The following is a 17,731-nucleotide window of genomic DNA, read 5'->3' as shown; positions in this document are numbered from 1 at the left end:
TTTTTACCAAGAAATATCACGGAAACATGTTTTTTTTAAGGGGTAATCGTATTGACCCAGTGGTTCTTGAATATCGGGACAGGATTCACTTCAACAGAAAATCAAAGTTCTTGTGCCCTTTTTAAGTGACCAAAAAGACTGGAGGGCAGCTAGGCCCCCCTCCCACCCTCCTTTATTTCTCAAAATCGTCCACACCACTGAAAACCACACCACGAGATTCAGTGTATCAGAGAACCCTATTCTAGAGGTTTCAACCTCCTATCTGCAAACAAGTGTTATTTTTTACCAAGAAATATCACGGAAACATGTTTTTTTTAAGGGGTAATCGTATTGACCCAGTGGTTCTTGAATATCGGGACAGGATTCACTTCAACAGAAAATCAAAGTTCTTGTGCCCTTTTTAAGTGACCAAAAAGACTGGAGGGCAGCTAGGCCCCCCTCCCACCCTCCTTTATTTCTCAAAATCGTCCGATCAAAATTTTGAGATTGCCATTTTGTTCAGCATAGTTGAAAGGTCGAATAATTATGCCTTTGGAGATAACATTACCCCCCCAGAGCCCCTGGAAAAACATCTTAAGTAATAAAATTTGCCCATTGTTTACGTATAGTATTTTTATTTGGAAGTATGCATGCATTTTTCGGTTGGGGAGGATTTTCTGATAGGATCTTCCACGGGAAAAATTTTCCTTGGAGAGAAAAGTTTTCGGGGGTGATTTTTTCAGGGTAAATTTTGCACTGAGGGAATTATCCAGGATTTCTATACGAAATTTATCTTATGTCTTGCTTTCACTTTCCTGACTCAATTTTATGCGTAAAGATATCAAGAGCAATTGTCCGCGGTAACTTTTCACCAGGATTGAATTGTCTAGAGAATATATATGTGGGGAGAAGAGATTTTTCCGTGGGGGTGGAGTCAGATTTCCTGGCATCATTTAAAATATGGTCAGGAATTGAATGAAGAAGCAAGATTTTTCAACTGAAATTAAAAAGCAACATCAAAACTTAAAATTTAGTATGAAGCGCGAGGTGCTGAGGAGGGGGCTTCCTATTGTTCTAATTAAACGACCCTTGTGTTTCAGGAGTCGTTCTTAAAGAAATGGGACACAATTCAAGCTTTAGCGTAAAGAGCGAGGTGTTGAGGAGGGAGCAATCCCCTTCATACACGTAATAGTTTCTGTTCGTTTTACGGTTTAATGCTGTTACTTACATTCAGTTAAAACAATTTCAGTTAAGAAATCTAACCCCACCTCCTTGGAAAAATCTCCCTACCCACGGAAATTTCATCTAGATAATTCAATCCTGGTGAAAATTTACCCCGGACAATTACCTTAACAATTCCACGCGTAAAATTGAGACAGAAAAGCGAAAGCGAAACATTTAAATAGAATTTTATATAAGGCTTGTGAAAAATTCCCCTGTGTGTAATTTTTTCTGACAAGTTCACCCCCTGGAAACTTCCCTCCCCATAGAAAATTTCTCTATGGAAAAACCCCCAGCAAAAAATTCTCCCTCCCACACCAGAAAATGTGTACATACTTCACAATAACAAATACTATGTGTAAAAAATAGGCACATTTTACCTTTCTCCTGGGACTGTGGGGGGGGGTGTCGTGTTATAGCCAAAGGAATAGTTATTGGAATAGTCTTTCAAAGATGATGGGGAGGAGGCCAGGTTGCCCTCCAATCTTTTTGGTCACTTAAAAAAGGTAATAGACGTAAATAGCAACGAAGACCACATTGTCTTTCCATATTAAACAAATTCAACTTTGAAACAATACTTAGAAACAATACAGATAAATAGATTAACCACATGTAACAATTCTGGCCATACAATTTGTTTATTCGCCCACAGGCTTTCTCATAGTTTTGATCGAATGATTTTGAGAAAAAAAGGAGCGGGAGAGGAAGCCTAATTGCCCTCAGATTTTTTGGTTACTTAAAAAGGCAACTAGAACTTTTAATTTTTTACAAATGTTTTTATTAGTAAACGATATACATAACTTATAAATTAGCTTACGTAACGAACTTTTGTACGAATTTTGTAACGAACTTACGTACTCTCATGTTTTTATTACATATAAGAGGGAGTTCACCCCCTCGTCAATACCTCGCTCTTTACACTAAAGCTTAAATGTTGTCCCAATTCATTAAAAATGACCCCTGAATCACAAAATCTGTAGAATAAGTAGTTGAAATTACTAAAAATACTTTATCGTAAAGAGCGGGGTATTAGGAGGAGGTGAGCCCCTCATATGCGTAATAATTTCTGTTCGTTTTAAGTTTTATTGCTGCTCCTTACTTCCTGCTGAAAAAACTTTTTCATATTTATTTTTTCATTGTTTATTTTAAATAATGCTAGAAAATCCTGCGCTCCCTTCATGAAAATTTTCTTCCCCCATGACATATTCCTCGATGGAAAGTTCCCCCTCTTCTCAACCCCTCGCCCAACCAAAAAATCCCCCTGAAAACGTCTGTACACTTCCCAATTACCATTACTGTATGTAAGCCCTGGTCAAAGTTTGTAACTTGTAGCCCCTCCCATGGAGACTGTGGGGTACTAAGTCGTCCCCAAAGACATAGTTATAAGGTTTTTCGACTACGCTGAATAAAATGGCTATCTCAGAATTTTGATCCGTTGACTTTGGGAAAATGATTAGCGGGGGAGGGGGCCTAGGTGCCCTCCAATTTTTGTGGTCACTTAAAAAGGGCACTAGAACTTTTCGTTTCCGCTAGAATGAGCCCTTTCGCAACATTCTAGGACCACTTGGTCGATACGATCGCCCCTGGGAAAAAAACAAAACAAAAACAAACAAACAAATAAACACGCATCCGTGATCTGCCTTCTGGCAAAAAATACAAAATTCCACATTTTTGGAGATATGAGCTTGAAACTTTTTAAAATAGGGCTCTCTGATACGCTGAATCTGATGGTGTGATTTTTGTTAAGATTCTATGACTTTTAGGGGATGTTTCCTCCTATTTTCTAAAATAAGTCAAATTTTCTCAGGCTCGTAACTTTTGATGGGTTAGACTAAACTTGATGAAACTCATATATCTAAAATCAGCATTAAAATAAGATTCTTTTGATGTAGCTATTGGTATCAAAATTTCATTTTAGAGTTTTGGTTACTAATGAGCCCGGCCGCTCCTTACTACAGTTCGTTACCACGAACTGCTTGATATTATTGTTTATTTTGAGACTAATTTCGATTGATTCCCAAACTAACTGTTTTATCCCCAAATCGTTGCTAATGAGAGAAGATTGATGTAATTTCACTTTGGAATTATGGGGAAATTGAACTTCGGGGTTTCTTAGATCATCTTAATATTATGACAGAAATTTGCTGTTTACTACGAACTGTTTGATGTGAAAGAAGAAAATTTACAATTCAAGACTGGATGAACCCTATCATTGAAATTTTTCAGTCAAATCTAGTGAATGAATGGGAATGACGATCGCTTTCTATATGATCGAAATATCCAGATTTTTGGATCTGTTTCCTCTGTTTAATAAATAGACTTCTCCCCATTTCGACGTTTGTTTGTTAGTTTTATGCTCGACATAGAGGCCTTGAATTTGGATTCAGTCATCCGGCACTAAAAGTATCCCTTTTTCGTTTGTTTTGACATTTCGGTCCCAAAATGTTTTGGCAACCCTCATTTAGTTATGCTTGTAATTGTCCCATGTTTGTAAGCCATGTTCAATATATTTTTGTGTGCCATTTATTACTTACAATTAAATAAACTGAATAAGGGAATGAATTTCTAGATATGCAAATCATGCAAATTTCGACAAGGCCGTTGAAGATTTCATGACTGCTTTGAATGAAAATCCTTTTCATGCCAATGCTCAGAAGTACCTTGCTGAAACCCTTTGCGCTCAAGGAAAACAGTAAGTTTTTAAAATTTAGCCATTCTTGTATAATAACACTATAGTCGTTGGAGAGTTTAGTATAAAAAAAGGAAAACAGTAAGTTTTTAAAATTTAGCCATTCTTGTATAATAAAACTATAGTTGTTGGAGAGTTTAGTATAAAAATTAGAACTAATGACTATAGTAGGGGTTAACTAACTTTTAGAGTATCTTGTGGTGTAGAAGGTAGTAAATTGGTCTGTGTGACAATCCCTTGACGCTCGAGGGAAACAGAAAGTATTATAGAATAAAGCTGGTGTTGTATAGTATCTTTATGTTGTTTTCGCATCTACCTGATGCGAAAACCCATCAGGTAGAAAACAAGAAGAAAGAGGATTAATAGTAAAAAAAGAACAAAAGAAAAAAATAAATACTTCAAAATACATCACAACTTCAATAGATAACTCTATCCTATACTGATGTCCATAAATGGTTCAGTTTTGGATAATCGAGAATTATACGTTGAAGTTTGCTGTTCAATGGTAGTAATTGTGTCAAAAGTCTTAGAATTTCCAAACAAGACTAGAATCGTGGACCCATATGGGGACACGTAAAATATATTTCATGAAATGAAAGAAGAGCGAAGTTTTGACTCGTCTGAACATGTGAATAATTTCCAAAAAGGTGCAACGTACAGGAAAGGTGGTAAGGAACATAATTGAAAAGTTTTGAAAGAAGACGATGGTCAAAGTGTATCTTGTTCGTGAAAAAAGGATGCATACGAAAACGGAACTCGAGGTTCAGTGTGAGTTTTTAGAAGTTGCTGTATAAGCTTTATCGACGAGCCAATTGATAGACCAATGTAAATAAAGCGATTGGCTGGCTTGATCCTGCAGTTCCCGAGAGGAAGTCAGCTTGTGGCTCTTGCTTCAAGTTCAAAAAATGACTTCTAGCTTTTGGAAATTGAAATACTTCTGACTTTCGGGAAGACTTCTTACTTACGGGTATTGAAAGACTGTTGACTTTCGGGAAAGACTTTTGACTTTCTGGAATTTAAAGACTTATGACTTTCTGGTATTGAAAGACTTCTGACTTTTAGGTATTGAAGACTGTTGACATTTGGGGAAGACTTTTGACTTTCGGGTATGGAACTGGAGGCCGAGCATCACATATTAGGGTTGTAGGGAAGTAAGAGCCTTGCTAATGTGCTGATAGTACAACTTAAATTCAGGATATTGTTGACATAACAGAAGAGCGACAAACTAAGACCGGTAAAGATTAAAGACAACGGTACCTTTCTCCACGCCGACAAAATATCGGCAGTGGCTGGGTACTGAGAAGTAGAATAAGACTCTTGAAGGTCGTTGGTTTTAGATTAAGAGTGAATAATCAGATGAACTTTCAGACGAGGGTACATATCTCAAAGGGCTTTATAGGACTTATCCCGAATTTGTGTTATGAAGCAAGATAGCGGCGTGAATCAGAGTCAAACGGTTCACACGTATATGGCCTGCTAATACGAGATTTTTACCTGACGAATAAATCTTTTTCCAAGTTTAGATTCGTCTTTGTATGTTTTGATAAGACACATTGTTGCCAAACTTCTTGAATTAAACAAGCCCACACGCTGGAAATTATCAGCTCAAAGTAGCCGAATAGTTCAAATTTTGCCCCTTTTCTAATTGGGCATTTTAAAGTAATTTCTTCTTAATTTTCCCATAAAAAATGGCTAGCCAAATTGAAGGTTTTACCAGCACCTGTTGGAAACTAGCCTAATATTCAGTATTATACAGGCACAATGATTAGGCGCATAGTGCTTTAAGTGGTTAAGATTAAATAATGTTGAAGATAAATATAAAGATTGGGTAATAAAAATATGGGTATATATGTTATAGTCAGCCAATCAGCCAGCTTATAGATAAGTCGTGGTAAATCATTTAATCAAATGCCTAAATGACAGGGTAGCAAGATATTTTAGTAAGACCCAGCGGATGACAGTCTTTAAAAGTTGTCAATTTAGGTAAATGAAACGAGATCGGATGTAAAGCCCTGATAGGGTCTCATTTACCCTACTTAAAAAGAACTTCATTATATTCTGATTTCAAGTGTAAAATTCTTCTTTTTCCAAACATCAGAAGTTACATACGTGCTGACATTGGAAAGTTTTAAGACAGTTGGTATGACTGCTCAGGAGGCAGTGGCGGTTCTGGCCTCTCTTGCGCCCGGGGCAAAATCTTGATTTGTACCCCCCCTTTGCTGTCTCCCACAAAATTTTCAGGCAAATTTAAAAAAAAATCTCGTTTTTTGAAAAAAATCATTTTCAATTTATTAATTAATTCATAACTTATTGTTTAATTATTTTTAAATGGTTTAATTATTATTAATTGTTTTAATTATTATTGTCATTTCATTATTTTCTTTTTTCTAATTTGTTTTTATTTTATCAATTAATTAAAAATTTATTAATTATTTTCATGTACTAACTACGAAACATTAAATTGCAAAATGATTTTAACCGCTAAATTATTGATTGAAAATTTTGCGCCCCTAAAACTTCTGCACCCTCTGTCCCCTCTATCCCTCCCCTCAAATTGTTTTTGTGTTGAGGAGCAGATATGATTGCCCGGAAGCTATAAGTACCTAACATATGTTGAAACGCACACTGAGATTTCTTTGTTCAGTAGTGTCTGGCAACCCGTTGAGTGCCGAATGTAAAATGGATGAAAAATTGCAGTATCTTGTTTGTATGAAATTTTGTCTTAAAACTGGGAAATCTGGTTTGGGTTGCAAGTCAGTCCAGGATGACCACAGCTCCAACCGGCCTTTCATATAGAAAGCCTGCTAAAATAGTGTAAAAGTTTATGATTTAGCTGTAGACTTACAATTACAGAGATAACTGAAAGCGGGACCGACTTTTCTCGGCTAGCCAATTTCACATGCGTTTGTTCAACATTGTGACATGCATTCAATGTTTACATGCTTACAACATGCAAGTAATGGTGTATACAGGGCGGGAAAATTTTCTGATGTTTGGAAGTATGGTGAAGCAGTAATGTTACCAAAGCCTGGCAAAGACCTATCAAAGATTGAAAACTACAGATACATTACCCTTCTCCCTGTTTTGGGGAAAATTACGGAAATGATGGCGAAAAAGAGACTGAAAACTGTGATACAACAGAAGAAAATTTTGAAAGACATTCAGTAGGGCTTCAGAAAAAATAGAAGCGCAGAAGACAGTCTTCTGTGCTTCAAATAGGAGGCATTATATGCTTTGCAAAATGGGCGGATTTTAGCAGCGATTTTAATTGACATTGAACGTGCTTTTGGTAATATACTTCATAGAAAAATGGTTGGAGGGCTAGTAACAGCTGATATAAAATGCCAAATGTTAGCATTATTTAATGATAATTTGAAAGGAAGTAAAGTTAAAGGGCGAGTTGGTGGAATAATTTCAGATATAACAGTATTTCCTGAAAGAGGAATCCCTCAAGGAACAGCATTGGGCCCTGACATGTACAACGTAGGATCATATGATATTCCTATGAACATGAAGGGTGATGGAGGAGCTATTGATATGGCACGATGATATGATGATATGGCGCGTAACACCTACCATATAAGGACTCCAATAGCCCAGGTCATTGTAAAATTAGAAAAAATGTCCAAAGATGCTGATTTAAAGTTTTCTGCAACAAAGACGAAGGCAATTGTGATCACCAGGAAAAGAATTAGAACCCTTCCAGATCTGTACATAAGTGGCCGTCCAGTTAAATATGTTAGCGAAGCAAAAATACTAGGTCTAGGGGTTGACAATAAACGTACCTGGAAACCCCATGTGATGTATCTTAAATCAACATGTTTGAAAAGACTCAATGTTATGAAGAGTTTGGCCTGTATGGCTAGAGGATTACCAGCAGAACTTTTGATCCAGTATTATATCAAATATGTGTTGCCTAAAATGAAATATTGCTCAACAATTTATGGCACAGCTTGCCATTCTACCATTGCAAGATTAGATGTAATCCAAAACTCAGTCATGAGAATTGCATTTGGAGCAAGAAAAACAACACCTTTACCAGCAAACAACCACCCAGTAAAGTAAAAAATCATCAAACCTGGTCGCCAAGCAACTGCTAACATATCAAAGCAAGAAATCAATCCAGTTGTCTTGAAGCAGCAGACTTTGCATTCTGCATAATGATGGACAAACAGTACTGGGGATACTTTCCATTGTTCACTGATTGATCCAAAGTAGGGGAAATGAAGCACGTAGGAGCAGCATTTTGATGCCCATTCAAAAATCTGTCCAAAGAAATTAAATTATCTCGAGAGAGCAGTGTATTCCTGGCAGAAGTTTACGCCATTAATAGGGCGCTGGAGTTCATTGAGGGATCTGTTGAAGAGGACAAGGTGACCATTTGCTCTGATTTAAAAGGTGCTATTCAACCAGTTATAAATGCTAATAATATGGCGAAACCAAATACAGATATCCTTATATGTTATATTAAACGACAAGACATATTAAACAAGAAGAAAGTATTTATTCAGTGGATTCCCGCCCATATTGGGATCTCTGGAAATGAAATAGCAGATTTGAAGGCCAAATATGGAGTTTAGTCCGGAATACTTATAACCAACATGGACACTCCTTACGAAGTTATGATATTCGATAAGGTAATTAAAGAAATTAATCGTTAGGGTTTTAAAATGAATAGAGATTTGATTGGAAATATTTTTGTGACAATGAAAAAACAGAGAAATATAGAAACAAATGTGTATAAAAAACTCTCTAGATATGAAGCAAAGAAAATGTTTCGGCTCCGATCACACTGTGCTGGAGTTGGTGGTTACAAAGCAAGATTTTTGGACAGAGTGATAATGTCCTAAGTGTGGTGCATCATAAACTATTGAGCAATTGATGATAATGTGCCGTGAAAGTGAACAAGAGAGACGTAAAATAACCGAATTTTTCAGAGAGAAGAAAGTGCAGCCGAGCCTATATATGTTATTAGGAGAATTTGATAGTGAAGAAGAAAATTGTATGAGAGTTACTCTTGTCATACAGTTTCTGACAAGAATTGGAAGATTAAACAACATTTGAATTACACTTTCTGGAAAGAAGATTACCTCCTACTATTTAATAAGAAGGGAGAATCGACTTGCCATACAACGTCCCCTAGGCTGAAGAACAAGAGGGGAGTCGACGTCAACGTCATCTGTATCTGCGTAAGAACGTTTACACCTGGCCTCCGAAAAGCTATTTTCTACTATATTCCGCCTATTATAGCATGCGAGTTTTAGTATAAGTTTAAATATTAAGATTGTATATTGAACAACAAGGCATGTGAAAATATGGTCCTATCCGACTTTCAAGGGCTATAATCCGAGAATGGAGTGGGCAGCGACCAAAGAAAATATAACTTTTCTTTGGGGGAGGGGGTGAAGAGTGGAGCTTTGAATTGATTGGCTTGGAGGAGGAGAATGTGCAGCTGTATTCGTCTTAGTAGGCTTGTTCCGAATCTGATTATAAATGACTGATGATAGCAAAATCTTGGCCATCATGTAATTGCCATTGCTAGTTAAATATCATGATGAATAGTTGTCTAGGTACATCGAATCAAGAATAAGTTTAGAAGAATTGGAAGATAAGACTGCGAACTAAGACTAGAATATTGGAAGCTACAGTGATGAAGTGATAAAATATGGTTTGGAAGCATGGGTGCCCTGAAAAACAGAGGCAGATGTGGTATATGTTTTCCAGTGAAACTGTCTATGTGCTGTTTTGGGCACGACTTGTACCCGACTGACTTACTATATTTCAAACAGTAGGCTGTACAAAAAGTGTGGTTCAATCCTGCCTCTTAGGACTATAATGAGAGAAAAGTTGAGATGGCTAGGGCACGTTCTGTAGATGAAGGGTGACATATTGCTGAAGATTATCCTTTTCAGCCAACCGTCTAGGGCTAAACGGAGAGCAGGTCGTCCGCGGTTGAGGTGGGAGGATATCTTAAAGAAGGATTTAAGGGAAATGGGACCTTTCTGGGAAGGTTCAGAGTGACAGGCTTTGAGTAGATTGGGGTGGAGCGTGCGTAGTTATATTGATCTTAGGTGGCCTCGTGCTGCGGTGAGCCTTTAATAGTAGCAGTAGTCGTAGAGTAAAAAAAAGGATTTCAAAACTTTATTCTTTGCAGGCATGAAGACGATAAGGAAAACGACGAAGCCTTACTGTCCTATCAACATTGTCTTGCTATTATGCCTCGTCACTCCGAAGCCAGAGAAGCAATGACAGCTCTGGTGGCCTACCTAAAGTGGCAAAACAGTCACTTTGAAGTTCAACCTCTTAGTCCTACAGACCCCTTTCAAGTCATTCATGATAGAGTATATCAACCAGAAAACGTAGAAGCCATGTGAGCTCCTTTTTCTAAAGTATATTTCTGCTATAGGCTATGTCATGCTTGTAAAGGTTGGTCACCCTATAATGTGTAGCCCATTTTGTTGTGCCTCATTTGTGTGGTCCATGGCTGCCTGCCAGTAAGAACTGTCTTAAATTTAGCTTTTTTGTGATTCGGATCACGTCAAAGTTTTTTCACTAATTTGCTCCGATTTTAGCTATTGTTTGGGATGGCAAAATTGATGTGTTGCATAATTTGCATATTTGACATGTTTCGTAAAACCATCCCTTATTGAACATTTTTACTCTTATTCATTGAATAGTTGCAAACCATCAATGAGGTTGTCAGAAACCAGTAATGGTGTCCAAAGACCTATTTGCCCACCCGCTAGATTCTGAACACAAAAAGTATTTTGGTGTTTGAAAACATGGCTTTTTTGTACTTTTGCTTCATTAAAAAAAAAAATACAAAATTGACCATAGTAGTTTTTTGAACTGGTGTGGCAAATATCTGAGGACATTTATACAGCAATTTTCTTAGAAAACGATGTGTAAGTATTCTTTTGTGGATGAGGTTTTTTTTACTCCCCCCACCCCTTTCTAGGCGTGTGCCTTTTCTGGTGAGACAGTGAAGCCGAATTTATTTTAAGTCAATTGGACACCTTATCCTGAGTGTTATCTATGAATCAGCCTTGAATTGCTTTCCAGTTATGGTTAGGGAAAAGTACTTACCAATTAAAGATAAGGCCTGTTGACTTTTCAACTGCCCTCGTAAATTTGAAAAGGTATTTCAAAAACCAATTCTTCTAGTAAAGACCAAGTATCAAACAAGACGAAAAAAGGAAAACTGCTTAATAAATAGCCTATTGATAATATATAACCTATCTTGAACCTATTTAAGATTATAAAATGATATCGCACCCTTTTTAAAATAAATCAATACTAAAATAAACAACTCTGTAGAGGATATGGTTACATATTAGCGCGTTCGAATATCACTAGTCCGACTCACTGCTTAATAATTAACTTCCCCGGATGTAAAAGATAACTAAAAATATATATCCGCCAATGTGTTTACTGAGACGCTATGAACCACTACATAATACTTTGTAATGAACCACTACCATAAGTTTAAAAAAAAAAATCGTAACCCAAGTCGAATACTAAAAAATTGAAATAATTGGAATCAAAATGTCTAAATAATCTGATATAGAGTGAGAGAAGAATAAAAAATTGTGTTTGGTACATCCTTCCTCCTTTGACAAGTACGGTCTCATCTTTACTAGAAAGGATGAATTCGAATTTTGGAGTAAAACAAAAAATCCAAATAAAAACAACACGAAAACTGAAAAATTGGCAACAATGCCAGAACAACGATAACAGAATGAAAAAATAATAACATTAATTACTCTAAAAACAATAATCTAATATAATTTTATGTATTTTTATATTTTGAAAGGATTGAATATTTATTTACAAATGACGTTACTTATTCTAACAAACCCTGCATTTTGTGATGATGGCAGTTATGACTTATCCGACATTCATGTCTCGTGAAACTCTTACCGAATAGGTTATCTCGGAGAAATCTTGTTGGATAAGTAAGTCATCCTGCTATCCTCGGGCACATTTAGGGTTTCTGTTCTATAGATTTTTGATTTATCTTCTTCGGTATCAGGATCGAAAAAGGTAGAGAAAAAATTTCGCTCTTCAAATTTTTATTGAGAAGATGATTAATCAACACGACTTGAAGAAACTGATTGGTCAACGGCTGTAAGAAACAGTGTACGGAAATGGTGTAATTGTTAGAAACGGTGTATCGGTGCCTGTCGCCTCTTGATATTTGATCTCGTTTGCTCTAATAAAAAAATCACATTTTTTGTGAAATTTTTTTTTAGACTTACCTTTCTGTTCTACAAAAATAATAAACAGAAGGCTGTAATAAGAGATATTCTAGAAAAAAAAACAATGAAATTCTTGAACATTAAGATTTTTTAATCCGTTTATTCAATTACGTTACTTTATTTTACAACACTGTAGACTGTAAGAAACGGTGTATCGATGCTTGTTTTCTCTTCGCTTTTGATTTTGTTGGTTCTAATATTTGTTTGTGGTTTGTTTCTTGTTAATTTTTGTTTTTCCTTTTTTTTATATTTTACTCCACCATTTACGTTTTGATGTTAGTGGTTAATAATCGACATTTTTGCTTTTATTATGGAATTGACTGACTATGCTTGGCCAATTGAGGTTGAAGTGAGTTCGCTAGAATTTTGCTTTACCCTAATATTTTTCGCTTTACTTTTTATTTTTATTCTTTTAGTATTATTTTTTTTAGTTTGTTTTGCCATTCTGTTCTAAAAAATGATGAATGGAAAACTTTAAATAAGAGAAAGTTTAATGAGGAAAACTTTAGTTTAATATTATAGAAAATTCCTTTTTCAATGAAGTACTTGAATAGTAAGTTTTTTTTTCCGTTTATTCAATTCTGTCCTTTTTTTGTCTTACAACACTATAAATTATAAGAAACCATGTGTTGGCGCTTCTTGTCTCTTGGCATTTGATCTTTTTGGTTCTAATAATTTTTTTTTTTTTTGTGGTTTGTTTCTAATATAAGCATTAATTGATTTTAGCTGATAAGCTATTAGTTACAGTAATATCTTTTAGTGTGTTTTGTTCCGAAGAAAAAAAATGCCACGATCTACTTTATAAAAAGAGCGTAGATGGCAAAAGGCAAGAGAACGATACCAGCTTCGAAAAACACTGGAAACTGAGTCTTTAAAAAACAAAGACGAAAGATAAATACAAAAAAAAAAAACAAGCAAGCAAAAAAAAAAAAATACCTTTGAGGGAGCCTGTAGAAAAACGGACTTGCTGTCGGTAATTAGATGCAAATCGGCATTCATAACCTCGAATGGCTGAGGCTGCTGACGATTGGCTGAGACTTGGCTGATTGGCTGAGAGTGGCTGCAGACTTGCCGTCGTGAATTAGATGCTTTACTTCACTCACAGTTAGGGCTGAGCAATCAGCCAGTGCTCAGCCCTTTGGATCAGTTTAATCGAACAAGTTTTACATTTATTGAAAGTTCGTGTGAAATTTGTACAAAGAAATCCTACCCTAATCAGATAATGAATCGTTATATGGTATAATGATTTTGGCATTATATGGTATAAGGGTATAAAGCTCTTGTCATATTTAGATTGAAGCCCGGCATTAACAACGAACAGGAATTAAACCCTAATAAGATTTCCGTTAAGTTGGAATCATTATATGGCAATTACAAAAACTTATTTCCCTGATAGTTTATCATCTAAGAGCGGTCTAGAGGTGTGTCACAGATGACACATTCGTATCATTATGTCACACATTGTGTCACAGATGTACATTTCTGAATAACCGACAAACTCAATTTCCTTCAAAAGCTTTCTGGGATAACCCAGGCCCAATTCCACATGTAATTTCAGTTTTGACACCAGCCGAACAGAGACTTTTGTCTCATATGATATCCTTCGTTTAAGGTAGTTTTTAGTTTTTGTAAGTTTTTCCATTTAGAGCTCAGGTGGATGGTCACAATCAGGTTGTTCTTGAGCACTTTCAACAAGAAGGAGTTCGAGTTTGATTGTTTTTTTGCCCAGTACGGTTGCAAAAGTCAAGCTACCCTTTTTGCTCTCGATATTTTCGAAGTAGCAGAAAAGCTGCATGAAATGCATACAAGATCTAGTAAAGATGCAGGCATTATAATGGTCACTGAAACTTTGGAGAATTTCAATTGGTCCTGAAATTATTATGTTTCGTGAGAACGGGCTTATGCTGCACTGCATTGCAATATAATGGTTTTTGGGGTCCTAATGCAACCTCCTCCGATAAGGGGATCTCGGGTATTTCAACAGCCGTTAAGTCCGTTAAGCTGTTAAGTCTGTCCGTTAAGTTTGATCGTTTTTTTTTAAAAGTTTAGTATAATTTTTCCTTAGTGTTTCCTAAATTTATTTTCTTCTGGTGATGAAATACACAATTATCACACACTACATGCTAATAAAGTGAGGACACCTCAAGTTAAGGACATCTCAACCTGGAGGCCTCTCATTCATTCTTAGTTTTCATAGAATTTGTATGGTTTTTATGTTCTTTTAAATATTTCACCCCCCCCCCCCAAAAAAAAAAAAAATATTAAACAAGAAAAAACTCGGGATTTACTAAATAAATTCCTGGCTGCATGTTTGTTTCAGCTAGAGGTATTTTGGATATGATAGTCTTGATGCCATTTTTTATTTTAATATAGTGCTTAGAAAAAATTTTAATATTTGCTTTTAAGTTGGAATTTTTATATTTTTTTTTACAGAGACGCTGACTTGAACCGTACTTGGTCTCCTGACGTAGAAATAATTAGGGAAATTTCGTGAGTACCCGTAATTCTTTTCACTCATGATACTTTGAAATGTGGTTGTATTTTGGGGCCGATGAATGCTTTACCGAATTGGATAAGAGACATTTTATTCTTTTTTATAGTTTTACTTTTTATTTATTCTGAGTTCTTTTTTAGTTTTATTTTGAGTCTTTTTGTGACTTTTTATTATTTAGTTTCAATCATTTTTTATTTTTTAAAGTTTTTAGTCTTTGTTTATTTTGAGTTTTTTTTTTAGTTTTATATTATGCCTTTTTTAATTTTAATTCTTTGTTTTGAGTCTATTTTTAGTCTTTTTATTCAATTTCGCCCTTTGTTGTACATGAATAGTGTTTAAAAGCTTGTTGTCATGCTAGTTTCAGTCGTAGGTTAAACATGCTGAACTGGTAGGCAATAGTAATCAGTTTTTATATGCATTTAGTGTAGAAATAACGTTTTATAGTGCAATAAATTACCTCTGGGTGCTCGAAAATTTACCTATACCACCATGCACATGTGGTAAAATTGCTAGTATACCGTAGGGATGTTGTGACCCTTCTTTCCACTACTACTGAAATGTCCCCTCTTATACGTAAAAAAAATATGCTAAAGGTCGCGGTAACTGTCTAGTGTATTGTGAACTATTTTGAACTAGCACTGTAAAAAGAAAAGTGTTTCATTTCAGATAAACTCTCTAATCCGATTTTCATAGTTGTTTCCAGTTTAACTGTGCCCTAGCCCTCCCTCCCCCCCCCCCCCCATAATGTCTGGATATGGTCCAGGGCTATGTAAGGAAGTTGAAGTTTTCCCCCTTTGTTTTATCTATATTGACAGAATAACTGTAAAAAAAGAATATTGCTACGGGGATATAATTGCAACTGTAACTCCAATTTCGCTGTAACTACTGATCTTCCAAACGTAATGAATTTTTGGTATTTAGAATCGCTAAAAAAAAACAATTTCTTTTGTATGTGTTAAATGAAAGAAACACGTTTTTTCAACTGAAAGTGAGGTTCCGTATATGAGGGTGGCTTCCCCTTCCTTAACCCTCATTCTTTACGCTAAAAAGTCTTAAAGCTGTGGAAAAATGTTCAAAAATTCAAATTCGAAGAACTTTGTGTTTGAGCTGCCTTTCTTTGATAAATGCAACAGAATGTCAAATTTTAGCGTAAAGAGGCTAGAGAAAGGGGCAGCCCCCTTATACACGGAATATTTTTATATTACACACGGAAATTATCTTTAATCTGGGCTGAGATGGAAGAAATGATTTAAGCTTATCTGTAGCTATGGATTTTTAGGTATCAATTCTTCAATTCAGTCATTTCAATCATTTTATTAATACTAAAAACACTATTACAAACGTAAAAAAAGTTATTCGGTCCAAGAAGCTTTGCTTGTTATGGGCCATATGACACAATAATAGACCAATAAAAGAACCATAAATAATACCCTAAATCAAACAATACGTATGAAATGAGGATGAGGAAGTATAAACACTAACATACAGTAGAAAAAAAAATTAAGTAATATGTCCTGGGTAAAGTGGGACTTTGCCCTATCTTCATTAGGCTTGTTTCGTAAACTGCTCTGAAAATTTGTACCTGCAAATAAGTCTAAAATCATCCTTTTAATTATGCCCAGCAGTCAGGCTGGTCCAAGAAATTACTTTATTTATCGGGATACAATGAGGGAACTGTCATTAGCCTTTTTAACTTATGAAATATTAATAAATAACAGAGATACTAAAATAAGGCGTGAGACACATTTTTTTTCTGTAATTATTACTATTTATTTTTGACCCACACTATACAAAGGTATAATACGTGGAGTAACACACAAAAAAATATATATAAGAATCAATGCAAATAGAAATAACAAGGGAACCAGTTACAGAGTAACACATAAAACTAAATGACACTAAAACAAAAGAGAAAAAACATAAAATGAAGGGAAAAGAGAAGAAAAAGAACTCACAACTTGCAGAATCTAATAACGCAGTAATTTAAAGAAATATGGACCCAAGCTGTCTTTATTGTTATTGCTATTTAATTTTTAACTCACTCTTTGTGCTAAAAAATGGGGAATAACAAAAGAGAGAAAAACAAAGAAAAAATCGAAACTGTCGTTTTTTGTTTAGCAATTTATTAATAATTACTAATTTACTAACAAGCTGATAATTCACTAATAAAATACTAAAATCCCCTAAATTCAACCAGGTAATCTGAGACTGAATAAAGATATTTTTATTACTACTATTGTCGTTCTTCTGTTATAATCCTCTGATACTCCTTGTCCTCACTATTATCATTTGTGCTCCCAATCTTTTCTATGATAATATTTGAATGATTTTTTGAAATAATGAGTCAAGAGTTCCCTTGTTTAAGAGGCAAAACTTGCCCAAGGGCAAGAAGGCCCCTACCGAGCCTTTTTTGCTGCCAGGGTTCATCCCGGCCAAATATGTTTTTGTCAGTTTTTTAGGGGGGGGGGAGAAGTATAACCCCTTCCCTCTGTTTAAGATCTTATGATGTGCATCAAAGTGACTGTGGCTATTATTATGTTGGTAAAACTAACCTAAATTTCGAAAAGAAAATGTCAACAGCATAGGGATAGTGTAATATTGGCTCTAAATTTTTATTTATTTATTTATTTTTTTTTATTTCCCTCAAAAATGAGGAGTACGCTACAATATAATATAAAGAAAAGACAAATGATAACACTTACAATCAAAACCTATCAAATATTGATCAAACACACACAAAAAAACAAAAAAAAAAAAAACAAAAAAAAACTTGCTATATAGTTTAGCCTATAAATCATCAAGAGCCAGAACTGTTACTAAAAAACGGAAATAAATTATGGTCTAAAAGGTTAATTTTCGCCTTATCTTCAAATGTTTTATATTTTTTCTTTATACAGACTACAGGATCCTTCACTTTAAGCTTTAAACAATCTCAAATTATCATATATAACAATTTATAACAATCTCAATTAAAATATTGTTTCTGGTTCTTTTGATTTGGCTCTGAGTGGCTTGATTTAAATTAAATGACTGATTTTCTCAAACATCTTGGTACTTTTTCAAATTGACAAATGGGAGTTTTTTTGTTAT

General features: G+C 35.1%; 1 protein-coding gene across 3 annotated transcripts in view; it reads left to right on the top strand.

Annotated features, from left to right (window-relative positions):
• Nucleotides 1-17,731, top strand: part of LOC136036917 (tetratricopeptide repeat protein 14 homolog) — a 116,042-nt gene that overhangs the window by 50,260 nt on the left and 48,051 nt on the right. For all 3 annotated transcript variants that reach the window (XM_065719295.1, XM_065719297.1, XM_065719296.1), the window contains 3 exons: nt 3,770-3,892; nt 10,044-10,259; nt 14,581-14,637. In XM_065719295.1, coding sequence (XP_065575367.1) covers nt 3,770-3,892; nt 10,044-10,259; nt 14,581-14,637 — 396 coding nt within the window. The remainder of the gene's footprint in view (nt 1-3,769; nt 3,893-10,043; nt 10,260-14,580; nt 14,638-17,731) is intronic.

The sequence above is a fragment of the Artemia franciscana genome, chromosome 16 (genome assembly GCF_032884065.1).
Source record: "Artemia franciscana chromosome 16, ASM3288406v1, whole genome shotgun sequence".
Classification (NCBI taxonomy): domain Eukaryota; kingdom Metazoa; phylum Arthropoda; class Branchiopoda; order Anostraca; family Artemiidae; genus Artemia; species Artemia franciscana.
This window is presented reverse-complemented; position numbering and strand designations above follow the sequence as displayed.